At 45.8% G+C, this 26,022-nt stretch overlaps 2 protein-coding genes across 4 annotated transcripts; one reads left to right on the top strand and one right to left on the bottom strand.

The window, feature by feature from the left end:
* The first annotated feature begins 375 nt into the window (after nt 1-375).
* Nucleotides 376-23,897, top strand: Ddx55 (DEAD-box helicase 55). Of its 3 annotated transcripts, none has more exons than XM_026402948.2 (15): nt 376-512; nt 3,214-3,264; nt 3,356-3,442; nt 4,216-4,307; nt 4,386-4,448; nt 5,273-5,422; nt 6,934-7,123; nt 10,337-10,419; nt 11,379-11,510; nt 13,024-13,116; nt 13,675-13,789; nt 14,227-14,395; nt 14,724-15,016; nt 15,416-15,617; nt 23,812-23,897. In XM_026402948.2, exons 1-14 carry the CDS (start codon nt 405-407, stop codon nt 15,590-15,592), a joined length of 1,803 nt encoding a protein of 600 aa, XP_026258733.2. In that variant the 5' UTR covers nt 376-404; the 3' UTR covers nt 15,593-15,617; nt 23,812-23,897. The 3 variants fall into 3 exon arrangements, with proteins under 3 accessions (XP_026258733.2, XP_026258732.2, XP_026258736.2); XM_026402951.2 differs by lacking the exon at nt 23,812-23,897 and adding an exon at nt 749-810 and having other exon boundaries at nt 439-512; nt 15,416-16,189; XM_026402947.2 differs by lacking the exon at nt 23,812-23,897 and having other exon boundaries at nt 15,416-16,189.
* On the bottom strand, nt 16,907-26,021 carry Eif2b1 (eukaryotic translation initiation factor 2B subunit alpha). Its single transcript, XM_077796087.1, has 9 exons — nt 25,908-26,021; nt 25,033-25,134; nt 23,908-24,044; nt 23,702-23,818; nt 21,815-21,931; nt 21,206-21,270; nt 19,811-19,886; nt 17,776-17,901; nt 16,907-17,138 (listed from the first exon to the last, which is right to left on the bottom strand). Exons 1-9 carry the CDS (start codon nt 25,918-25,920, stop codon nt 16,974-16,976), a joined length of 918 nt encoding a protein of 305 aa, XP_077652213.1. The 5' UTR covers nt 25,921-26,021; the 3' UTR covers nt 16,907-16,973.
* Nucleotide 26,022: the final 1 nt, after the last annotated feature.

Below are 26,022 nucleotides of genomic sequence, written 5' to 3'. Positions count from 1 at the left end.
CGTGCTCGGAGCCCAGCTCGCGGAAGGAAGGTGAGCTAGGACAATGAGCCACGCAGGCGGCGGGGAGCCCGGCCCTGGGAGACGGAGCTCCATATTAGGGCTCTGGCCACCACTTCTAGGCGAACCGGCTGGAGTCTACCTGCGTCGGGCCCGCCTCCCGCCCTGCCACCGCCACGGCTGCACCCAGCGTCGTGCGGCCACCTGCCTCCCGCTGGCGGAGGGAGCTGGGAGCCGCGCAGAGCCTCTGGCGCAGCGGAACCCGCTCGGTGCGCTGAGCGCCGCGAAGCTGGGACCCGGCCGCGCGCTGGGTCCCGCTCTCTCGGCTCCGGAGGCGGAGCCTGCCACCGGAAGCGGAAGTGTTCGCCGGCACGGGGGCGTTCCTGGCGGGAGGGCTGCGGAGCGCTATGGAGCACGTGACGGAGGGCTCCTGGGGGTCCCTGCCTGTGCCGCTGCACCCGCGGGTGCTGGGTGCGCTGCAGGAGCTGGGCTTCCCGTCCATGACGCCCGTGCAGGTATCCGTCCTGGGCCAGGTGGGAGGAGTCCGGCGGCGCGGCGGGCACCCGAGCCGACCAGCCGCTAGGGCCACTCCGCTCGCGCTGGGTTGTCCGCCCTGAGCCGCGGCTTTTGCCTCGTCTCGGGCGGTGTCGGCGATGCGAAGCGGTGGATCAGGCAGCCACGGTGGTCTTGGCCTCCGCCCTGGGCTACTGGGGCTTAGGACCTGGTTTCTATCCTGACCCTTCCACTCTAGCTGTGAGACCTCGGACAATAACTTCACCTTTCTGCTTCATTTTCCTTCTCTGAATGACGGAGGTAACATGACCTGGCTTATAGGGTTGTGGGTACTAAATAAAGACAGCATGGGTCCATTATGGGAGCTCATTGAAGGTTCCCTGTTGTTACTGTGGGAAAAGTGCACCGTACTGCACAATGTCTTTCTTTATTCAAGCAATATTTATTAAGGGCCTGCTGCGTATCCGGTATTTTTCTAGGCTCTGGGGATATTGCAGCTTTGGTACCTATTCTTAATGCAGGAGCTAGAGAAAGAAGTAAGGGGGGGTGAGATATTTCAGCTGCTGCTGTGTTATGAAGGAACTCTAACAGACTGTTGTGATAGGAGCAGGGACAAGAACAGGGTGTTAGAGAACGCCTGTTTGAGGTGTCATGAGCTGAGAGCTGAATGATTGAGAAGGGGCTGGCTGGAGGTGTTTGGGGGCAGTTTATTGCAGCAGAGAGAAATGCCAGTGCGATTGCTCCGGAGCTGGCTGGAAATGAGCTTTGAGCAACAGAGAGATTTGATGCTGAGTAGTTCCAGTCGTGATGAGCAGAGCAGGGGCTTGAATTTTATTTATTTATTTATTTATTTTGGTTCTGGGGTTTAAACTAAGTGGCACTTTACCACTGAGCTACATCTCTCAGTCCTTTTTATTTTTTTTTATTTTATTTTTTTAATTTTTTTTTTAATATTTATTTTTTAGTTCTTGGCGGACACAACATCTTTGTTGGTATGTGGTGCTGAGGATCGAACCCGGGCCGCACGCATGCCAGGCGAGCGCGCTACCGCTGAGCCACATCTCCAGCCCCTCAGTCCTTTTTATTTACTTATTTTTTTAAATTTAAAACAGGTTCTCATTAAGTTGTTCAGTGTGGCCTTAAACTTGGGTGCACCACAGCACCCAGCTGCTGGGATTGTATTCTAAATGCAGTGAGAAGCCATCGTGTCTGGGAAGCTGTGTAGAGGATGAAGAAGCAGGGAAGTCCCTCAGGAGGCCGTTGACTGTGAGGAAAGGAGGCGTGGAGTAGAATGGAAGCAGTGAACAGGGAGAAGTCAAAATTCAGAGTGGCATTGAGATTGCTGAGGGGCTGAATGTGGGGGTTATGGAGGAGCAGACTCTGGAAGGATTCTGAGGTTTCTGTAGCTGGGTGGATGTTGTTCCATTTGCCAATATGAGGAAGGCTGGGGCTGGGGGTTAACAGGTTCAGAGGGAAAAATCAAGAGGTTTCTGTTTAAAATGTTGAATTTGTGCCTAAAACCACCAGGAAGGATGTCAGAGCAGGCAGAGCTGGGTGCCATGTTGTGCAGTGTAGCACAAACAAGACCCAGTCCCCGTTGGAACTCCTCACCTAGAGTTGTCCATTCCTGCCCTAGTGGCTTTTTTTTTTTTTAGTTGTCAATGGACCTTTATTTTTTTGTTTATGTGCGGTGCCAGAATTGAACCAGTGCCTCACACATGCTAGGCAAGCGCTCTACCACTGAGCCACAACCTCAGCCCCCTAGTGGCTTTTGAGCACTTAGTCCCAACTGAGATGTGCTCTGTTGAAATAACAGACTTAATCCGAAAAAAGAATGGGAAATAGCTTTAATTTTGTAGTAACGACTAAAGATTGAAGTGACAATGGTTGAATATATAGTTAAGTAAATTATTTAAATTTATTCCACCTGTTTCTTTTTACTTAATGTAGAAATAGGAAATTCAAAATCATGTATGTGGTTCTTATTATATTTGTATTGGACGACAGTGGTCTAGAGCAGGCTCTGCGGCCTTGATATTTCTGACATTTGATCTGGAAAATGCTTTGTTGTGAGGGCTGTCTGGGGTATCCTAGGATATATTAACATCCTTGGAATCTGCCTACCAAATGCCAGTAGCAAGACCTTCACCCTGGGTTTTGACAATTGAAAATGTCGCCAGCATTGCTAAATGTTCCTTGGGGGAGGGAGGACAGAAACTTTGCAGGTTGACAAGCCCTGTGTAGAAGTAGTTGGAATGGTATGACACATGTTGTGGTAGGGCTGAGCCCATGCTCTGGAGACCAGGAGTGGAGTCCTGGAGGAGGTGACCTTAGGACCAAAACTTGGAGTCTGCTTCAGATTTAGCTGCTTTGGTTGCTGAAGCTACAGGGCCAAGCCTTTGGTAAAACTCGAGGAGGTCCTGGTATTTAAACTGGGGGCTTATTTGAGTCCCTGTTCTAACCCAGACACCAGAGCTGGGAGATGCCCGAAGACGCAAAGTTTTTAACCCCTTTCTGGCCCAAGGAGGGAAAAAAGAGGGCTTGAATCCAGGACTCCTATCACATGTCTATGCAGATACCATTGCCCCGTTTGAGTTAAGCCCTCCAGGGTCCACTGCAACCTTAGCCCCCTAGTGTGCTCCCAGGGCCTCACCAGCAAGTTCACGGCATTCTTTAACTATACTTTGCAATCTCTCTCCTCAGTCTGCAACCATCCCTCTGTTCATGAGAAATAAAGACGTTGCTGCAGAAGCGGTAAGTTCCTCCTGCAGATAGAGCCTGTCCTCGTGGTTCTCTTCAAGTGCACTGTGTGGAAAAGCAGCACAAAGCTTGTCGTCCTTTGCAGGTCACAGGTAGTGGCAAAACACTGGCCTTTGTCATCCCCATCCTGGAAATTCTTCTGAGAAGGGAAGAGAAGTTAAAAAAGAGTCAGGTGAGGAGAGCTAACGGGATTTATTGCCACTTGGTTACCAGACTGAATAATTATTACAGCTGAATAAGAAGCTGGTCAGAAGCTTGAGAAGATTAAAGGTAGCTGACCCTCATTATCCCATTGTTGTTTTGAATTTGTCTACTTGTTAAAACGTATGACCCCAAAATTGATGCTTGGGTGCTTTCATGGTCATTCATAGAAATTCTTTGAATTTCAGCTGTCATGCTGTGGAGAAGTATTATTTTTGTGGTCTGTTTAGTATCACATGTTTGCACATTTTTGTGCTTTTTTGGGGTGATTTTGCTGTTTAATTGCCTGTAGTGTAGTGCTGTGGTGCCATGAGTGTTCTGAGTGTAAGGAGGCCGTGACATGCAGAGGTCTGTGGTAGATGAGTTGTAGAGCCGTGAGTTCAGTGTGAGTAAGTCAGCGATATTTATTTAATACGGTGTTTTTAAACAGAAGTCTGTATACAGTGAGGTTGCGCATTGGTTTGGTTGGTGAAAATGTGCCCAGAGCTTGGCAAGACCCTGACTACGTTCCCCTAGAAGCAGTAGTTCAATGCTCACGGTAATGACAAATAACTGTGATTCAGAACAGTGGACATGCCATGGTCTGAGGCTGCTGGGAGTCCAGGATGTGCTGTTCCCCTGAGAATTGTCTGAGGCTGCTGGGAGTCCAGGATGTGCTGTTCCCCTGAGAATTGTCCCCTTGAATAGTGGGTGCTCTGGGGCCCTGGGTAATGCTAACCATGCTCCTCCCCTCCACATGGGTAGGTGGGAGCCATAATCATCACCCCAACTCGAGAGCTGGCCATTCAAATTGATGAGGTCCTGTCGCATTTCACGAAGCACTTCCCACAGTTCAGGTAAATTGGATGCAGTGTCCCTGTCACCACAGACTGTTGTTTTGCTTGAATTGCTCAAAGACCTATTTCCTTTTTCAGCCAGATTCTTTGGATTGGAGGCAGGAACCCTGGAGAAGATGTCGAGAGGTTCAGGCGACAAGGGTGAGCTTGCTGCTTCTGCTCCTTTCCGTTGCTCTTGGCACTGCCCTGGAGGCATCTGCATGGCTGAGGCCTGATGGAGAGTCCAGAGGTGCTTCTGCAGGCAGGCTCCTCAGGTTAGGGAGGATGTCAGCCACCTGGTTGGCCTGGGCCATACCCAGACTCAGCTGATTGTGGTCTGAAGGACTCTGGGCCCAGCAGTGCCAGTTTTGGGTTTCTTAAGATGGAATTCCAGATGTGTGTGTTCCCCTGGTTCTTTACCTTTGTTGGCATATAATCCACATTGTGGAAGAGACTTCTTGGAGGTCAGTCATTCTGGGGCCTCGGCTGGCCCAGTCAGATTCTCTTAACAGTTGAGTTCATAGGGACTGGGGCTGTAGCTCAGTGGTAGAGCGTTTGTCTCGCACATGTGAGGCACTGGGTTCGATCCTCAGCACCACATAAAAATTAATAAATAAAGATACTGTGTCCATAAAATATTAAAAAAAAAAAAACAGTTGAGTTCGTGGGGCTTTGCATGCTCCCTCACTTGGTGAGGTCAGACACCAGCAAACCCTTTCTCTCTGGGACATGTGGACCTTCAGTATTTGACGGTGGCTCAACTGCTGTTTTGGTGTGAGAGCAGGACAGATGGTGGCAAGTGATGCGGTTGTGGTTGTACACCAGTGACATACCACACAGCCGGGGAGTTCTTGCTGTTCTTTCCCTGGCCACTTTTCTTAATGGAGGTTATGTGACTTTGGCGATGTGGAAGTTGGTATTTTGGGAACCATCTCTGATATTTCCAAGGGCCAGAGTGTGTGGTAAATACTGACTTTCTTTCCAAGGGGAAATATCGTAGTGGCGACTCCAGGCCGCCTGGAGGACATGTTCCGGAGAAAGAGTGAGGGCTTGGACCTCGTCAGCTGTGTGAAGTCCCTGGATGTCCTGGTGCTGGATGAGGCAGACAGACTTCTGGATATGGGATTTGAAGCAAGGTACCCCATTTTGGACTTCTTTGACTTTGGGGGTGTGGGTGATAACTGAAAGAGGAGAGCCAAATGAAACACCTTCATCACTTCATGACTGTTTGTTTACTAGCTTCACTGGTGTTTCAAATTATGAGGTGGGTTATCCTTCAGATTCTGTCACTCAATTTAATTTCATTTCTTTTATCTTTGATCTTAAAATGCATTTCCCCCATGATTTTCTTAGGTTTTTGTTTAATAAACAGACTTTGGCTGGTGAGGAGCACATGCCTGTAATCCCAGTGACTCTGGAGGCTGAGGCAGGAAGATTGCAAATTTGAGGCCAGCTTGGGCAACTCAGTGAGACCCTGTCTCAAAATAGAAAGTTTAAAGGGCTACGGGTATAGCTCAGTGGTAGAGAGCCACCATGTTCAATCCTCAGCACCAAAACCAAACCAGCAAGGAAACTCAGATTTTTTAGGGAACATAATTCACATAGCATACAGTTCACCTATATAAAGTCCACGGTACAGTGTTAGGTTCAAAAATTTTGTCCTAATTTCACATTATTAGTTGGCATCCAAGTATAAAAGTGTCATTTATGATTACATTGAGAAGCCTTGGAAAAATGAAAGTATTGCTGGGTTTCTGTTCGCTACTAAAAGGCTCAGGGGTCACTCCAGGAAAACTGGGCTGACTGGGCTGCACAAAATAACCAAACGACACACAAATACCTTTTTCTTTGGAGTTGCTGTGATGGCTCCTCTGACCTTAAGGGTCTGCAGGAAGAGAGAGAGAGCACACGCTGACCTCTTTTATTGAGGAGAAGCTATTCAAATGAGGTAAGAGGTCAGGTTTCAGGGGGCTGAGTCCAGCTTCATGATGTCTGCTGTCAGCAGGTTGACTGATATCTAGGTAGGCCACACCCAAGGGCACAGTAAGAGAAGGGGACACACACAAGGCACTTCCATGGAACATTCTATCCTAAACAGGGCAACGGGTTATATTATAATGGAACAGGTGAGCATAGCTCCCCCTGGGGCTGTAGGAAGCCATGCCCAGGCACAAAGACAGTCACTCGAACCCTAGAAGAGCGGGGCAGTCTAGCAGCATGGGTGCCTGACACCACATCGCCCAGCAGGGGAGTTAACTCAGTCATGTGCAAGGTTGGCTCCCACAAAGTATAAATAAACATCACTCATAATCTCAGATTTCAGTAATATCAGTTGTAGATATTTGGATGGCTTCTTGTCCAATCTTTTTATATTTTTATTTTTAATTTATATATATATATATATATATGTGTGTGTGTGTATATTTTATATATATATGTGTATATATTATATATATATTTTTTAGTTGTAAGTAGACACAATACTTTTATTTTGTTTGTATGTGGTGCTGAGGATCGAACCCAGTGCCTCACACATGCTAGGCAAGTGCTCTAGCACTGAGCCACAGCCCCGGCCCCTTTTCCAATCTGTTCACTGCTGCTTAGTGATGGAGTAACTGTAAGATCTCTCTTTTTTTTTTTTTTTCAGCATAAACACCATTCTGGAGTTTTTGCCAAAGCAGAGGAGGACGGGCCTTTTCTCTGCCACACAGACACAGGAAGTGGAGAACTTGGTGAGAGCAGGCCTCCGGAACCCTGTCCGCATCTCAGTGAAGGAGAAGGGTGTGGCTGCCAGCAGCACCCAGAAGACCCCCTCCCGCCTGGAGAACTACTACATGGTGAGCACTGGCTTGTCTTCTCCAGCCTGGGATTCAGAATGATGGTGGTGTTCTAGGAATGTGCTTGAGGGTCACAGGGAAAGTAAATGTGTAAAATGAGACTCTGGGAACCAGGTGCAGTGACTCAGGCTTGTAATTCAGTGAAATCAGGAGGCTAAGGCAGGAGTATCACTAGTTGGAGGCCAGACTTAGCAACTTAGTGAGATGCTGTCTTAAAATTAAAAAAAAAAAAAAAAAAGCACTTGGGATGTGGCTCAGGGGTAGAGTACCCCTGGGTTCAATCTCCAGTACCCAATCACCCCTCCCAAAAAAAGAAAAAGACCCTGTGGCACACTTAAAATGCATTTGGAGACAGAACTAGAACCAGTGGTCTGAATGACAGGTGGTCCTACTTGTTGAATGAGTGAGTAAGTTAACTTGGGCATAAGTATATTTTAAGCATGGAATCCCAACGACAGTGCCTCTGAACTTCCCTCCCCAAGTACCAGCTGTTTTTATCACATTGGTCTGGGATGTGCCGAGAACTCATGGTTCAGCACTGTAGCTCCGGGCTAGTAGCATAAGCCTGTGTTGTGAAAGGGCACAGCTGGGTGTGCTGGCAAAACAGAAAATCAGGTGACAGGCTACAGGAGGTTTGTTACCTAAATGTTCTGTTCCAAGCCTGAAGGTTCCGCATTTCTGACCTGCATCTGATTTCGGCTAGATTTGTAGGTGTCAGTCCTAGTTGTTGTTTTCTGGGCTATCTCTGCAAGGCAGTGGACAGACTTTGGGAACCTGGATTATTCAGTACTGTGGCCACCTGGGCCCTCTCAGGTTCTGTTCTCTCCCATTTCTGGGATGGGCCACAGGGGCTCTGAAAGCACTGGCAGCCAGGGAAGTAGCACTGGGAGCTGGAGGACCCACAGGACCATGTCTCTGCTTATGGGGTACATCAGACCGTCCACCTGGAGACGAGACTTTTCTTTTAGGCCCAGAAGAACACTTTGGCACTAATCACAGTTGCTGTTCAAAGAAGGGTTGGTTTCAAAACCAAAGGGTTCCAGTTGCTGTGGAGGGGTAGGTGGGTGTGGTCGTCCTGGCTGGTTGACCCGTGGGCAGATGACAGATGACCTGTAGAAGGAGCTTGCACATCAGGCACTGCCCAGGGCGCCACTGCCTGGAGTACTGCTGAAGTTAGACAGGCTTCTCTGAGGCGGGTGGTCCTGCTGCTGTGTTTCTGTCAAGGCTGGTTGAGGTGGAATGCTGGCTCTTCATGGGGAGGGAAGGACTCAGTACAGGATGCAGTATGTGGAACCTGGTACTAGAGTAGGCTGCCCTGGTGCTGGTCACACCTTCGTCCCTCACTAAGTCCTTGAGTGTACTTATCAGGTCATCACATGTATAGTGGGGCTTTGGGAGTCCCCATTGCTGGGCTGTTGAGGATTGATTCATTCACAAAGAAGGGTTTTGGATTGCTTAGGACATAGTAAATACTAGTGTTGTGGCTGTGAATACCCACTGTATGCACTGTTGCTTTCTACTTCTTTGCATTTATTAGATGGTAGTTAGAGATGTCCAGGTGCATGAGAGGAGCGTCCAAACTGAAATTTTAAGTTTTTCTGAAAATCAGGGAGATGTGTTCCTGTCAATTTAATGTCTCCAGTGAGGGGCTTGGATAGAACATCTGGCTGGTTGTTAGGAGAGACTGTGGGGTCTGTCTGCATGGAAGTCCTTCCAGTAATCATGCACGTTGCTTTCTGGAAAGCTGTGTCCAGCTGAGAGCAGTGACTTCTATATCTGGCCTCTGACCCCAGGGAGCTTGTGGGTAGTGTGTCTTACTGGTCCATTCCAGACCTCCTGAGGCAGAATGTGCTTGTTGCCCCAGAATCGTGTTAATGGTGTCTCTGAGAGTTGGTGTGGAAGCCAGCATGCTCCCTGTCCATTTGTTGGAATTTGGGAACAGTTGTGTTAGATGACGTTTGTTGTGCGGAGCTCAGACCCAGGAAATGAAGTGTGGGATTCAACAGGTGGAAGAAGATGCAAGATGCAGTTAGGATAGAAGATGTGTCGTATTCAGAGGTGGCCACAGCCTCCAGCTTCAGCTTCAGCCCCCAGCCAGTTCCCTTTTGTTGCCCTTTATTTGCCCCATTTAGCCCTGAGTCTTTTTCATAGGCCCTTTGTATAAGCAAGCCAAACAGAGAAGGCACACAGCCAATAGGTTACATAAGGGGGCACGTGCTCACAAGTTCATGTTTATGACCTTGAGTCTATATGCCCAGCATGTTTCTGGCCTTGAAACCCTAACATAGCCAGTTCCCAGCCCTGGCTGCATACTAAAGCATAGCATAGCTTGCAAGAAGCCTAGGTAAGGGAGCCTAACTATAGTCATTATAGGCCTGCCCAACAACATTTCTCTCAGTTTTATGATTTTGTGACTTAAAAATGATGTTTATAGCTGGGTGTGATGGCATGCACCTGTAATCCCAGTGGCTCAGGAGGCTGAGGCAAGAGGATTGCAAGTTCAAAGCCAGCCTCTGCAACTTAGTGAGGCCCTAAGCAACTTAATGAGACCTGTCTCAAGAAAGAAAGAAGGAGGGAGGGGCTGGGAATGTGGCTTAGTGGTTAGGTGCCCCTGGGTTCAGTTCCCCAGCACCAAAAAAGATGTTTATAGCAGCAGCACATGTTTACATTTCTGAGCTAGGTAGACTGATTAATCTTCTGACTTCAGTCTCTGATTTTGGAGGAAATTGTAACCCTTAAAACTTAAGGCTGGTATTCTGGAGGACAACTCCAAGGCTAGTCTGGGCAACTTAGTAAGACCCTATCCCAAATAAAAGATAGCTGGGCGCAGTGTCGCACACCCATAATCCCAGCAACTCCGGATGCTAAGGCCAGAGGATTGCAAGTTCAAATCCAGCCTCAACAACTTAGAAAGGCCTTAAGCAATTCAGCAAGACCCTGTCTCTAATAAAATATAAAAATGTGCTGGAAATGTGGCTCTGTGGTTAAGTGCCCCTGGGTTGAATCCTTGGCACCAAAAATAAATAATAAATAAAAGGGCTGGGGAAGTAGTTCAGTGATAGAGTGCCTTCTGGGTTCCATCTCAGTACTGCCAAAATATATATATATATGTACATATATATATATATATATGTACATATATATATACATATATATATATGTATGTATATTTTCTTTTTAAAATAGGTTTTTATTTTTCCTTGTATTTTACAGGTGTGTAAGGCAGATGAGAAATTTAATCAGTTGGTGCATTTTCTTCGAAATCATAAACAGGAGAAACATCTGGTCTTCTTCAGGTAACCCTTCGGGTTCTAGTTGAGAGGGATTCAGCTGCACCTAAAATATGCAGGTATAGGTGACCCTTGGGTTCTGAATTCTGTCTAGGATGAATTCTGTTCTCGGGGTGTGCTAGGCTGAAATAATTGAAAGCCCAACTTCTGAGGCTCTAATGGGTGGGTTGTTTTTCTGTAGAAGCAGGTGCACAGATGGGCAGTTTGACTTTTAAATGTCTCGGCAGTGTCAGGGTTAGTGAGTCTGTGATTGTCTTGGCCTTTCCCTCCTGAATATCACCTGTAGCTTCTATAATCCCTGTTGTGTCTGCACTGAAGGCAGGTACGGGGGAAATATGGGGTGGAGTGGCAACGTTGGTTATATCAGATAGAACTTTTCTATCAGATAAGCAGAAAGCTTTCTCAGAAACTCCTCTGCCCTGGCTGACTTTGGCTTTATAGTAGAGGCAGGTGAGGAAAGAAGTGGTTGGGAATGGCTTGGGCAGGTACCCGTCTGTCATGGTGGGTTTTGTCCTGTTATCCCAGAACATTCCTCAGCTGATTCAACCCCAAGTGGAGACTATCTGGGAGGGAGAATCTGTTTGATCAAACTTGGCTTATTGAGGAAGGAGAAGTTCTCCAAGAATAAGAGCATTTTGAATCTTGCCTATTTATGTCTTCTGTCTTTGTTTTTGTCCTGGATGGGTACTTCATTCAGTTAAGCCTCTTTCAGGGACTGGGGGACCCCTTTGGTTGAATATCTTTGACAGTGGGCAAGACCCTCAGAGTTTTGGCTCGTGTCTAATGCTTTTCATTGACAGGGGATTTCCACTCTGGAGCTCAGTGGTGGGTGCTAGTCCTCCATCCATCCTCCCAAAGAGGGCGTGCCACCAGTCTTCCCCTCGTGCCTGTTGCTCACCACTCCCGTCCCCATTTTAGGAGGACCAAGAGGGGCGTGGCCCTAAGCCCTCTTTTCCCCCTCATAGCACCTGCGCCTGTGTGGAATACTATGGAAAGGCTCTGGAGGCCCTTGTGAAGAACGTGAAGATAATGTGCATTCATGGAAAGATGAAACACAAGCGCAACAAGATCTTCATGGAGTTCCGCAAGTTGCAGGGGTGGGATGGCTTCATTGGCAGTATTAGGTCTCCAACCACTATACCTTTTTAAGGTCCCACTCTCACTTTTTCTCTCTTTACCTCAGAAACTTTCCCTGCCTGGAGCCCTCTTCCATCTCATACCCACTTACAGTATCTCCATAGAAATACCCGGCGCCCCATTCCTGCCCTAATTCCCTGTGTACTTCACTGGGGTCCTTGGTTTAGTCGTTGAATTTCCCTGCCTGCTTGTACCCTTGTATTTCATGTTTGTTCCTGAATTTGCTGGTGCCTGGCTCAGAGAAATTTTGACAACTGTTCGTCTACTGGGTGAATATGGCAGAGCAGGGCAGAGTAGGCTTGTTGGGACAGAAGCTGCCTGTAGGTTGTCAACATGATGGCCATACAGCAGGGAGCTCATGCTTTCCTGATGAGCATAGCTTGTTTCTGTTTTTCTTAAGCACTGCACAGCTTCCTTAAAGTAGTCTTAAGGGCAAGGTTGAAACTGGTGTTTCTCTACTTCTGCTGGCATGTGGGGTCAGCGTAAATGTGTTGCACCTCTTATAGTGGGCTCTGCCCTCCAGGGTTGCAGTAGACCCCAGCAGCTCACTGCCAGATTCTTTCTGGATATCTAAAGGCAGAAATTGACAGACAGTGGAAGGGGAAAGTGAAAGGAGCAGGATTTATTCAAGAATAGAAACAACTCTGGCAGGGTCAGAGGGACCTGCTAGCAGGTTGCTGCCTGAGTGGGCTGCTCTGGGGGTTTATGTAGCCATTGGGCCAAGCTCTTAGCCCATGATTATGCCGATGAGGGTTTGGAAAGGTGCCAGTGCTGTTGGTTAGCTCTGCAGTCTCCATTTGGCTTTGCCCCACCTTTGTTTTCCCACCACTAGTCGAGAAACAGGACGTTGAGGTCGTGGGATTGTGAGTACCCGGAGGGTTCTGGGCTCTGGAGCTGTGTGCAGTGGGTATCTGCACCAGGTCCAGACTGGGCCACTGCTCATGCTTCCAGCCCCATTCCAGTCCACCCTGCCTCTGCTCTGCAGCTGCTGGACAAGGACTTGGCTTCAAAATGGAGTAAAAATATCACTTGTTTCTTGAATTGGCTGCCAAGGGTTAGCCCACCAGTTTTATTTTTCAATGGAAATACACTAATTAAAAAAAATTGCTATGTTTCCTAATCCCCATTTTCTTGGGAATTCGTCAAGTTCTGGAGATTCTTAGGAGCAAGAAAAAAATGAAATATTACCATCAAGAAGTATTTGCTTATTTTAATTTGGTCACTGGGATTACAGGCATGTGCCACTGTGCCTGGCCAGCCTGGGCAAAATAAAAAGGGCTAGGGATATAGCTCATTAGTAGAGTGCCCTTGCATTCAGTCCCAATACTGGGGGGAAAACATCTTTGCTTCTGTGGAACCTCCAGAACCTCTGTGTTGCTGTTATTGTGGTTGGCAGACCTCAATGGATTATTCTGCTATTGGTGATAGAGATGGAGACATCCTTACTCAGAATGCTCTTTTCTCCCGTTGTAGTGGCATTTTGGTGTGCACTGACGTGATGGCGCGGGGGATCGACATTCCTGAAGTGAACTGGGTTTTGCAGTATGACCCTCCCAGCAACGCCAGGTACTCCGATGCAGTGTGACCGTTCTGATGAGGAATTGAACTTAATGACCAGGAATGTGGGGGAAGTGAACACAATCTTGTTCAAAACATTATTTTAAATAGCAAAAAATAGATTAGTGGGTGAATAACCTTTGGTGTGCTTTTTTCTAAGTACATGATAGGCTGTTTTAAGGGGGGAAAGAAAAGCAATTCAAAGTACCATATGTGGAAATTGCAATTATTTTTCCCATATATAAAAAAATTCATAACTAAGTTCCTAAGTGATGATAAGGATTATAGATAATTTGTTTTATTCTTTATAATTTTCATTGCTTCCCAAATTTTCTGAGTCTGCTCCCTGTATGATCCTAGAGAAAGGCACACGTTTAACTCGAGTTGTGCTGGAGTTCACCCTGGGCGTCTCGCCGCACTCCTGGTGGTGTTGGTGTGATAGCTGTTCTCCCCTTTCTCTTCCTGGACAATAGGGTCCGGCTGTCCCCGCACAGTGCAGATGTGTCAGTGTGTGGCTGGGGCCTGGGTCTGCTCACCGCCACTCAGCTCCCACCTTTGTCCTCACAGTGCCTTTGTCCATCGCTGTGGCCGCACAGCCCGCATTGGCCATGGGGGCAGCGCCCTGGTGTTTCTCCTGCCCATGGAAGAGTCGTACGTCAATTTCCTGGCAATTAACCAAAAAGTAAGCCGTCTTCTCTTTTCGTATAGAACACCCAGTGACGGGGTGGCTACAACAGTTCTTGTCCCACATATGGTCAGAGGAATAGATGAGGGATGGGTAGGGTGCCCACCTTGGAGCCTGGCAGGCATTGAGGCTGTGGGGCCTTGGCCTCACCTTGGCCACTGCTGTGTCCAGGCCAAGGCCATGACTTGGGGACACAGAGCTAGTGTTGCTGTACTTTCCTGTCACAGCAGAATCATGCGAAATTTATTTTCAAATTTTCTTTTGAAAATGTAAAATACTTTATAGACCAAGGAAAATATTTGGGCTGGATTCAGACTTCAGGCTTTCAGATTAAAATGGATTATTCTGCTGTTGGTATTCTTGGACTGGTTCAGAGGGGGTCCCCTGGAGTTGAGGTGGCGTAAGCCAGGGAAGTGAGACTGGTCTCTGTGCAGTGCCCCCTGCAGGAGATGAAACTTCAGAAGAACACAGTGGACCTGCTGCCCAAGCTCAGGGCCCTGGCCCTGGCCGACAGAGCGGTGTTTGAAAAGGGCATGAAAGCCTTTGTGTCCTGTGTCCAGGCCTATGCAAAGCATGAGTGCAGCCTCATCTTCAGATTGAAGGGTAGGTTGGATCTTTGCTTCACATAATTGTGTTTCTGTTTTGATGGTTTTACACACATGAAATTGCTTTGTCTGTTACAATGTATGGGGTACATTAGTGTTTTCCAATTGTTTAAAATGGAGTACTTCCTAGGCTTCACCAGATACTTCTCAACTGAGTACTAGGTGCTCAGTATTTCTCTTTACTTTGTTAAACAGCATTTACTGTGACTCTAATTCACATGAATCTATTAAGTGCTTTGGTTGGAAAAACTGTTGTGAGGAATCTTCCTTGATGGTTCTGGTGACCATGTTCTGGTGTGCTAACGCTGGTGTTTTGATTTAATTAGATCTTGATTTTGCTAGTCTTGCTCGAGGTTTCGCCCTGCTGAGGATGCCCAAGATGCCAGAACTGAGAGGAAAGCAATTTCCAGATTTTGTGCCTGTGGACATTAATACAGACACGATTCCATTTAAAGATAAAGCTAGAGAAAAGCAGAGGCAGAAACTATTAGAGGAACAAAGAAAAGAGAAAATGGAAAATGAAGGGAGAAGAAAATTCATGAAAAATAAAGCTTGGTCGAAGCAGAAGGCCAAAAAGGAAAGGAAGAAAAAGATGAATGAAAAAAGGAAAAGGGAAGAGGTAAAGCTTACAGTTTTTACTGATTAGATTTAAAAATTCTGAGCAAATATAACAATAGAACGTTTGAATACAATAGAACATAGGAGTTGTCTGAGGCTGTCACATTTCTATACTGTGTTGATCAGCAGGGTGGGAAGTTGTGTTTATGGGAGCTGATGTGAGAGCACAGTGTTGCGCAGTAAAAACTGCTGGGTGTGCTTTTGATCTTAGCAACCTGGGAGGCTGAGGCAGGAGATTTGCAAGGATTACAACTTAGAGGCCAGCAATAGAGTGCTCCTAAATTCAATCTCCGGTGCTGCCTCTCCCCTGCCCATTGCCCCCCCCCCCAAAAAAAAGCCTGCTGGTTTCACTACACTGTTGCTGAGGAATTCAGTTTGTTGGTTTCTTGTTTGCATTTAGGGTTCTGATATCGAAGACGAGGATATGGAGGAACTTCTTAATGACACAAGGCTCTTGAAAAAGTTTAAGAAAGGCAAAATTACTGAAGAACAACTTGAGAAGGGGTTGTTGACAAGTGGCAAAAGAAGAGCCACAACAGCAGATTTGGAGATGTCAGATTTGGACGATGACTGCTGATTCCAATGCCTTAGGTGAAGCACAGGTGGGCACAAGTGGCCCCTCACTCAGGGGACACTGAAAAGAGTCCATCCTGGAAGCTATTCTTTCACGCTGGGAAGCAATGAGGGGATTTCTCACTTGGGAATACTTCTCTCAGAGCACACTAGTCTTGAAGAAAATCTGAGTGTAAATAATAGATGTCAGTGTTTATTTTGGTGAGTCACCTGTAGCTAACTGTAGCTAAAGAGCGTTTTTTCCCCCAAGGTTATTTTTGTAAGTTTTTTTTTTTTTTTTTAACAGATACCGAGGTGTACTTAGGAACTTTAAAAAACCTAAATAAAGTCAAGTACACCTTGATATCTTTAAAGTATTTTTAAAGTTCCTCAGTACGTCCAGGCAGTGACCTTTCTGTGTGCCCGTGGCCCCTAGACTTCTTATCCTTTGCCCTGCACTGAGCACCTGCAGAGGTGGTGAATGTACTGAGGTTTCTTTTTTAATATTCTCAGGGCTACTTTATTAGTGAATATCTGAAGACCAGGAAACACTTCATATTCTGGGAATGAATTATTACATGGTTTTTCGTTCTATTGGATAAAGAGTATATCCTTGTCTAGTGCCTTCCTGTATGGCTATGGCTGATGGCCTCTCACTTGCTGTTGCCAATGTGTGGAGCCTGAGGTCAGCTTGCAGTATTGAGGCAATACTATATCAAAATCTTTCACATAATTTATTTGAAAATGCTGAACTTGTTCCCAAATATATTTTTAAAAAGCTGTTTAGGACCAAACACATTCACAGGAAATTCACCTTTTACAGATTCAGAATCTAAGTTTACAAATACTCCAGCAGGAAGGTATCTTTATGATACCTGCTAAATGCTGCTCCTGCCTGCCTTGTGATGTAACTTCAGTATTTACTTACTGGCTAGGTCCTGTCCAGGGGGGATGGAGCAGATGCAAGCCAGCAAGTGTCCCTTGCCTTTCTCATGAGCTCCACATGTGGTGCATGTCCTGCCAGCTGCTGTCCCTTACCATAGGGGTCTGGCTGTGGCACTGCTTCTCAGCCTGCCTTTCTTAGATGCTTTTGGCAAATTAGTGTGGAGCAGCACAGGAGAAAGGGTGGTGGGCTTGGTTTTCCCTCAGGGAAGCAGCCAATAACGTAGCTATTTCTGGACAATGAAGGTCTCTAGAAACTGTATGCTCATTTAGGTTTGGTGCTCATTTAGGTTTGGTTTCAGAACCAAGAACACATGAGTAAAAAAGATCCTCCAAGACATGTAATTTAAATCCACAGTCCACGGGTCTTCCATAGAATGATTCCTTTTGGCTTGGCTCACAGGGGTTGAGAGGCTGCCCACCCTGCCCCAGGCAGGTACACTGGACACCGGGAAGACCGGTGGTTATAGATAGAGCTTGATGAGTTCGTCACTGACTGCTGAGGGTGTGAGCACGCCCAGGTCTGTGAATAGCAGGGTGATTAACGAAGGGGAGGTGTAGTCCACCCATGGGTGCTCCTCTCTCAGGTCCTGTCCAGTCTGTGCAGACTTCAGAGTATCTGCCTTGTACTAAGGAGAGAAGAACCTGTGTTAGTCTGCATGGCACAGCCAGTGATCTCTGCTGCTGAGGCCTTGGCGTGTGCAGTGTGCTGGTCCTGAGGCTGCTCTGGCCATGGGAGGGCAGACCCCTGCTGTGAGCCACACCATAGTGGCCTACCAGCTAAGGATAAAGCCTAACAAGACAAATAAACCATGGGACCCTCACAACTGCTAGACTCCCTTCTCCAGACCTCCCACGGTAGCTAGTTAGAGTAACTATGAAGAGGGGCCTGGAGCCAGCCCTGCCGAAGGCTTCCTCTGTCAGGTAGTGCCATCCCACTCTACAGAAGGAACTGAGGCTCAGCAGAAGGACTTGGTCAAGGTGCATGGTTCGTAAAGGGTGGAGGTATGAGCTGAGCCTGGACAGTGCATCCCACAGCTGGGATTAGCCAGTGCCTCTCTACAGAGGGCTGCCTGAGGGAATTGGACTGGAGTGTGAGTTCTGGGGAAGGGACGCATTCAAGTTCAGTAACCACCAGTTGATCTTTTTATCGAAAGTATTGGCAAAAATAGTAATGAGATGACTTTCTGGAATATTCTTAGCACTGCAGTTTTTTTAAAGGTTTCAGATTAGACTCAAGGACCCCTTTAGACAGGAAAATCTTGCCTTAAATTTATCTGGGACGTCTTGCTGGTTTAGTGGGAAGAGCCGCACAAACTTGAAGCTTTCTGCAACCACATAGAAGGGCTTGTTCTGTGCCTTGGCACACACGGCCATCTGGTGGCTCCCAATCTGGGGGTTAGAAAGCAGAGGATGAGCTCTGAGCACACTTGGAACTTGGGAGCAATGGAAAGTGTATAAACGAACATGTAAATCTCACTTTGGAATCAGAGGACCTTTTAGAAAAACAGTGTTTTTCCAAAGATATGCAAATGATCCTTAAGTGAGTGCAAGATGCTCAACATCATCAGTTATTGGGGAGGGAAATACAAATGAAAACCACAATGCGATACCATTTTGTGACTCTTACCTGTTCACAGATATCCACAAGCAACACTATTCACACCAGCCAATGGTGCTCATAGCCTCGTGTCCATCATGAAAACAGTAGATTGTGCTTGCTTTGGCAGCACATATACTAAAAGAGGAACCCCTGAGTAAGGATGAGATATAAATTTGTGAAGTAGTCCATATTTGTGTGGGGGTAAAAATGAGTAGATAGCCAGGTATGGTGGCTTTCATCTATAATCCCAGTGACTCAGGAGGCTGGGGCAGGAGGATCTCAAGTTCAAGACTAGCACCAGCAACTTAGCAAGACTCTGTCTCAAAATAAAGGGGACTGGGATGTGGCACAGGGTTAAGTGCCCCTGGGTTGAATTCCTGGTACCAAACAGGAAGGAATGAGATTCTGATACATGCTAGGGTGTGGGTGAACCTTGAAAACTGTCACACTGAGTGAAATGAGTCAGAGATCACAGCGATAGTAAGGTATAGATGGCCAGGGATGAGGGGAGGGGACAGGAAGTTGGTGCTCAGTGGGTACAGATTCTGTTTGGGAAGAATGTAAATTTTCCGAGCAGACAATGGTGACTGTATTTAAAAATATGTGAATGTACTTAATGCCACTGAACTGTAAGGGCTGGGATGTAGCATAGAGATGAAGTACTCCTGGGTTCAATCCCTGGCACCCCCCCCACCAAGTTTTTTTTTTGGTTTATGTATTTTTTTTGGCAGGGGTGGGGCAGATAACCAGGGATTAAATTCAGGGGGACTCAACCACTGAGCCCCATCCCCAGCCCTATTTTGTATTTTATTTAGAGACAGGGTCTCAGTTGCTTAGTGCCTCACTTTTGCTGAGACTGGCTTTGAACTTGAGATCCTCCTGCCTTAAGCTGCTGGGATTTATAGGCATGCACCGTACGCCTAGCTATGTATATATCTTAACTACAATTTAAAAAATTATTTCAGCCAGGCATGGTGGTGACTCCGGAGACTGAAGCAGAAGGTTCCCAAGTTTGAATCCAGCCTGGTAACTTTAGCAAGATCCTGTCTCAAAATTTAAAATAATAAATAATGACAATAATAATGATAATAATGACTAAGAATGTAGGTCAGTGGTAGAGTGTCCCTGGGTTCAATCCCCTGTATTGAGGAAAAAAATATATATATGAAACTTTTCCAAGTTAAGCAACACATAGAGAAACTAATGAAATATACTGAGGTCACAAACATGCTTGATTAAATAAAACAAAAACAAAAACTGCATGTTCCAGTTAGATGTGTGAATACATATTACAGATTTAATTTTTGTAGCTACATTTTCTTTTTTTGGCGGTGGTGGTGGGGTACTGGGTATTCAAGGGCACTTAACCACTGAGCCATATCCCCAGCCCTATTTTGGATTTTATTTAGAGACGGTCTCACTGAGTTGCTTAGTGCCTCAATTTTGCTGAGGCTGGTTTTGAATTCATGATCACACTCCTGCCTCAGCCTCCAAAACCACTAGGATTGATTACAGGTGTGCACCACTGAGCACGGAAGGAAGGAAATCTGAACCAAATTGGAGTGACAACTTGATACCTTGCTGAAGTCCTGAGGCTAAGATTTGGAGTAGAACGAACAGGACACATAAAGCTCTCTGGCATTCTGTCACTAATAGCCCCTTGTCTGGAGCAGGAACTGGGAGAACCCTTGCTCCTACCTTGTTAATAATCCCTCCGTTTTCAACGACTCCTTCAGCGCCGACTATGACGAGGTCTACTTTCTCCATGATGTAGCTGAGGAAAGAAGTCAGAAGCTTTTTATGCTCTTTTCTGTGCTCTAGGTGGTAGCATCATTTTCTGATATCCATTTTCATCATGGCAAGTTCTTCCCACAACTATCTTTGCTCTAAAGGGACCCCTGGTGTATTTCCAGTTCTGTTACCACAGGCATTAAAATCTCTGACCACCACCCCTCAATGATGGATACTTTACTGCCCCATGCATGCTCACAAGCATGTGCATCAGTACTCCCCCTTATTTGTATGGTGCACTCAGTTCTGCTTCAACACAAATAAGAATGTTTAAAAACCCAATCCAATGCAATCTGAGTTTGGAAACCATTATTCAATTTAAGAATATTTCTAGTATGAAGAAGCAAATTTATTTATTTACCCTATTTTTTTTTTTGGAGGGGGAGGTACTGGGGACTGAACCCAACCAAGGGTGCTTTACCACTGAGCTACACCCCCAGCCCTTTTAATTTTTTTAATTTGAGACAGGTCTCACTAAGTTGCTGAATCTGGCCTTGAATTGGAGATTCTCCTGCCTTAGCCTCCCAAGTCTCTGGGTTTGTAACTGTGTGCCACTGTGCCAAGCAGAGTTTACTTTTAAAATGAGCAAAACAGGTAGAGTTGCTCAAAAATGTGCTCTTGAACACACTCCTAATTTTTTTTTTTTTTTTTTGGTACTGGGGATTGAACTCAGGGGTCAACCACTGAGCCACACCCCCAGCCCTATTTTGTATCTTATTTAGAGACAGGGTCTCACTGAGTTGCTTAGCATCTCACTTTTGCTGAGGTTGGCTTTGAACTCATAATCTTCCTGTCTCAGCCTCTCAAGCTGCTGCAATTACAGGCATGCTCATGGCTGTAATTTTCTTGATCATCTGACTGAGTGTATGTTTCCTAAGAGATTATTACTCCTGTTTTTTCTTATGAAATGCACTGATGAGTCCAGCAAAATGGGATTTTGGTTTGAGGAGAGAAACACCTGCATGAGAAGCAGCACCCAGCACAGCACCAAGGACAGCTATGTTAGGGCTAAAGAGAACTGATTACCCAAGATGCTGATCAAATTCAACCTTTATATGTCACTCTTGAAATGCACAGACACTCCTACTCACAGTGCTAGGCACACAACCCTCACTAACCAACATTCCACAGTCCTACTTCCTGCATATGCTACGGAGACCTTATAATGGGCTTGCTTGTTTAGAGCAGCTATTAAGACGCAGTGTAGCTTTAGGAATGGGAATCAAACCTTCAATCTGAAAGCACTGCTTAGAGTCAACCCTGAGAGTAGGCAGGTCCCGGCCAAAGAAGACGGGCACTTACCCAACAGCAGCATCCAGCACCACGGTGACTGGGACGTTGAGGTGAGAGAGCGCTTTGGCCATTTTCTTACTAAAGATGACATTTTGAGAAAATTAGGGAAAGTCCAAGAAAGTCCCATGGTGATGTTTGATGAGTCAGTTAAGACAGTGATAAATCATGCTAGCTTGAAGCTCAGTTATTACTTATGGACTAAGGGGCAGGTCCCAAGACTTTTGGATTAAGGAAACAAGAATTTGTTTTTTCTAAGAAAAAGCATGTATTTCAGGAAAAATATACTCAGGTATTCTGGGGAAAAGATGGAAATTCTTACAAAAAGTTTTGCTTTTATTATCTTCTGAAAAGAAGAAGTACCTACTCCTTAATAAAAACTTATCAGCAACACAGTCTTGGTGTTCCTCCGATTTGACTACTTAAATAGAAACCTGGAGCCTGTACTCTGCCCTGCTGCAAATCCAACATGATTGTTTTTCCAGGAGCAGGAATGACAAGTTCGAAGGCCATGTCGCCTGCCTGGCCAATGGGGGCATGTTCTGGTTCCTACTATGATGGATTCCAGTCCTTGGTATGCTCCATAATGACTGATCAACCTGTGACCAAATGGGAAGATACTTGCCCCGCCAGATCAGGCTGCGACTCTGTAATGTACACGCTAAAGCGCTTTTTGGCTGCCACAGCTGCTTCAAGCACTCTCAGGACCACTCTGGAGTAGGCGTGAGTCAATATTCTCTGTGGATAGAGAAGGTTTCATGAAGCGGCAAGCTCCCTGGCGACTGCCCACACCATGTGCACTGTGATGTGTGCACTATGTCCTGGCGCTCCAAGCTCCTCTGTAGGCTTTCCTCACAAGTCAACCGTCATCAGAAGAGACCTTGAGAGTACACTGAGTTTCAATCCCCCTACAAGCTGAAAAAGTTCCTGCTAGAGCAATGTAGTGTGGGTTTCCCTAATGGAGCCCCCACACAGGGTCTGAGAGCCCATGGGGTTCCCTGGGTTGGTCTCCCTAGCTCTAAGACATAGTTTGCACACTTGGGTAGACAGGTACCAGGCAGATCACATCAGTCAATGTAGTGGGCGAGGTGGCACCACTGGCTGTGGAAAGACTAAGGGGACCCAGGTTCCTTAGCTCTTACTGTTGTCATGTGGTTCCACTATTGCCAAAACATCTGATTTTTCCAGAGAAGCTGAAAATCTAATAATTAAGTGTTAGCTAATAATTTGAAAATTTTATGAATACTGTGTGGGATAAAAATAAGCTGTCTGTGGTGCAGATGATATTTGTCGACATTTACATGTGGCCCCTGTTCCAAGGGAGAACATGAAGGATCATGTAAAACAGGACGGCAGACATGGCTCTCTAGCTCCTGTCAGTCCTATTTGACACATTAAAAATGCAGATTCTCAGGCCCTACCTGGACCTGCTGCCTCTGCATTTAATAAGAACCTTTGGTGACTCATCTGCATGTTCAAATGTGAGCAGCCCTGTTCTAAATGTAGTCTAAATCAGTGCAGAGAAGGGTGGTGCAGGCAGAAGATGCCTGCAGAATACTGACAAGCATGGCAAGTCTAGGGCAGGGCTGGAGAAGGCTTCGGCAAGAGGTGGCACAACCCTGCCTCCACTTGGCCCAAAAAGGCTTTGCTCGTGAATTGGCTTTTGTAGGGTTTCACTCACACCTACTATGTAATTTATTTAATAACTTCTAAGGTTTGGAAAGGGATAATAAAAAAAGAGGACAAGATTTAAGAGTTGAAATGCAAGTAAAAATCTTTTATGGTCAGTGGAGGCTTAGGTGGCAAATAGGATGTAAGATGTATGCTAGTGGGAGAGACATCATAAAGTTTTATGAGTATGACCCCTGTGTTGAGAGACTGGCCCAACGAGCAGTTCCTGTCTCTCCTCACTTGACTGATGCGCATCTGGCAGCCTTGCATTACTGCCACAGCATCTGAAACAAGATTAAAATCTCCACCCAGTGCTAACCTTCACCAGGAAGATGCTTCATGTTAACCGTGACAAGAGCTGGTCTGTGTGGATTCAACCAACTATATATCCAATCATGAAAATACTTCTTTAGAAGAACTTCTTGTTAAATTAAGAACCACCAATGCTATGCCAATGTCTTCCTCTGCCTGTTCACACCAACAAGCATTTATAATAATATTTATATATTGTTATATATAATAATTTATACAGCACTGTTTATAATATATATATAATATATAAAATATATAAATATATATAATATTTATATATTATATATAAATATTTATACAGCACTGTGTGCCAGGCAGAGCGCTGAGCCCCTATATATAACATTTCATTTAGTCCTCACAGTGATCCCATGAGGAAGGCTTTATTGTTGTTCTTATGAACAGATGAGAAGACTGAAGAACTTGCCCAAGGTTACTCATTAAATAAGTGAGAGATGGGATTTTAGCCCTAATCGCCTGATTCCAAAGTCCTTGCTCTGTTACCACATGTGATAGATATCTACTCACCGCCCCATCTTTGATGAAAGTATGGCATAGATCAGCAATTTTATTTCTCGACAGGGATATTCTCCTGAGAAAAAGCTCTCCTCGCTCAATCATGATCTTTTTACATTTAGAGTAATCCTAGGAAGAGAAGAGCAAAATGAGGAAAGAAGATCCGGGTAAAGCTGAGAATATCTGCAGTCAATCAGAGATGGCGGTCAATGGCTTACCGAGTACTCCAGGGAGGTAAGGCTGATGAAACGAAGGAAGAGCTCCCCACCAGAGGACACTGCCACAGAGGAGTCCACGCCACACAGGGTTTCTATGGCGCTGGTGAGATTTGCTCTCAGGCCCTGGATTGTCTCCCCTGGAATGATCAAAGGAGAAATTTGATGTTCACAATCCCTTGCTAGTGTGTGATTCATCCATATAGTGAATATTTACTGGTTTCATCTGTATACCAGACTCTGCTCTAGATGACATGGATACATCAGTGAAAAAGACAGGGCTCTGCTTCCTAGTGGAGGATGCAAACAATAAACAAGCAAATAAATGAATTATAGAATGTAGTAAAGACAGAAAAGAACAGAAGGATGAACAAGGTGCCTACTGGAAAGAGATGGCCTCTTGGAATGGGGACCATTTTAAACTGAGACCTGAATAAAAAAGGATACAGCCACATAAAGACCCAGTGAAGAAAGTTCCAGGCATAGACCATAACAATGCAAAGGCCCCAATATGGGAATAAAATTGGCATGAAAAACAATGAGAAGCTAGCAGGGCTGTAGCATAGTTTAGGGGCGGACAACATGGAACATAATTAAGTAGAGGTGAAGATTTGAATGTTGTTGTAGGTATGATGCAAAGCCAGTGGAGGCCGTTGTAGAAACACATCTGTAGGCCAGCCCTTCAGTTTACAGAAGGTGGCCGCATCATCATTACTACCACCACTTTGTTATACCATACTAAGACACTTACATTTAGAACGGTGAATTAATAGATCACAGTGAATGATATTTAATAACAGAATTTATTCTGAAATGTTCTCTGTAGCATCTGCAGAGAACTCAGGGCAAAGCCGAAGCTCAATAAACATGTATAAAATTGAATTACTGCTGTAATTTAAGCATGGTTAATATGAGAAAAAAATGGTCATTTTTGATTCAAAGCACATTTCATTTATGGAAAGGATCCTTTCTGATGACAACTTGAGGGCTAGCTCCAGGTTAAAAGGCCTGAAATAAAGAAGTTGGCTTAAGGCTATAGACAAATATACATGTCTCATTTTCTACATTTCTAATAGTCATCAGAAGACTTTCCTAAGACCCAGAGTGTTCAAGAATGACACTCTTTACCTTTATCTCTCTTCAGGAACTCCAGCAAAGTCCGGATGGCAGCCACTGCTGAAGCCATGTCAGGATCTTCTTTCATCTGAGATTTGAAGTATTCAATTAATTCTGAGAAGGGAGAAAAAAGTGACTAATCAGATTCATTTATCAGGATGTAAGGCTGGAGAGCTTGTTTATGCTTGTTGACCTTAAGCAAAGTCATTTTAAAAATACTTTCTTTTGGGAGTGTTTAGTTTTAGGGACATGATAAATGCTGATAGGCATAGAGAGGACACCACTTTACTGTTACAAGATCTCTTATTTTAAGATAGTTATCTGTATGCAAGGCATAAATTTTAAGCCCTACTGTTAAGGTAATGAAAAGTCATTCTCCTTCCTACTCTTTCCTAAGTGTTGAGAGGATCACAGAGTCATCTACCTTTCCAATTTCCCCTGCTCTCCCCCCAGAGTCTGTGCTAATTCAAGTTTACTCACATACACACATGTATATGGAGAGTTCAATCCACTTCGCTTTATTTTTTTTACATGTTAAGCATTGTATTAGTTCGCCCTCGTTTGTCACTTAATAAGACACCTTGATAACCGTACAGGATGAGCAGACCAAAGATGCCTTATCCTTGTGGCAGGAAGCCTTCCTACTTTACGAGGTCCGGGTCTCATTTTTTTTCGGAGGCAAGGGAACGGGGCTGTGTGGAGGGGCGTCTGGGGACGCTCTCAGGCCCATTCCCTGACTCGGGAGCAGCGAGGGGGATTTAATTGTGATTATAGGAAAGTCCAGCAGAGCGGCCGGAGAGTGGACAGCGACTCTCCCGAGCCCAGTCTGGCTGGGAGGTTGGTGGGGTCCTCTGTGCGGCTTGTCCCCCCAGCCCATCCCGACTCACCCCTGTCGTCCATGGTGCCTCCGGACCGCGGAGAGCTGGGGCCCCAGAGTCGCTCGCTGCTAGCGAGTCCCGCGACTGAGCCGGCCAAGCCACAAGCTGACAGCGCGCGGCGCAC

This window comes from Urocitellus parryii, chromosome 3, assembly GCF_045843805.1.
Source record: "Urocitellus parryii isolate mUroPar1 chromosome 3, mUroPar1.hap1, whole genome shotgun sequence".
NCBI classification, from domain to species: Eukaryota; Metazoa; Chordata; class Mammalia; order Rodentia; family Sciuridae; genus Urocitellus; species Urocitellus parryii.
The sequence above is the reverse complement of the archived record's forward strand: the minus strand, read 5'-3'. Positions and strand labels throughout refer to the sequence as shown.

Excerpts from the sequence above, each read along its gene's own strand:
- Ddx55 (XM_026402948.2), top strand. The coding sequence starts at position 405 with ATGGAGCACGTGACGGAGGGCTCCTGGGGGTCCCTGCCTGTGCCGCTG. Across the intron at positions 3,265-3,355 it reads AAGACGTTGCTGCAGAAGCG|GTCACAGGTAGTGGCAAAAC; the intron begins GTAAGTTCCTCC and ends CGTCCTTTGCAG. Across the intron at positions 10,420-11,378 it reads AAACATCTGGTCTTCTTCAG|CACCTGCGCCTGTGTGGAAT; the intron begins GTAACCCTTCGG and ends TCCCCCTCATAG.
- Eif2b1 (XM_077796087.1), bottom strand. Across the intron at positions 19,887-21,205 it reads GTGCTGGATGCTGCTGTTGG|CTACATCATGGAGAAAGTAG; the intron begins GTAAGTGCCCGT and ends TTCTTTCCTCAG. Across the intron at positions 17,139-17,775 it reads ACGTCCCAGATAAATTTAAG|TACAAGGCAGATACTCTGAA; the intron begins GCAAGATTTTCC and ends TTCTCTCCTTAG.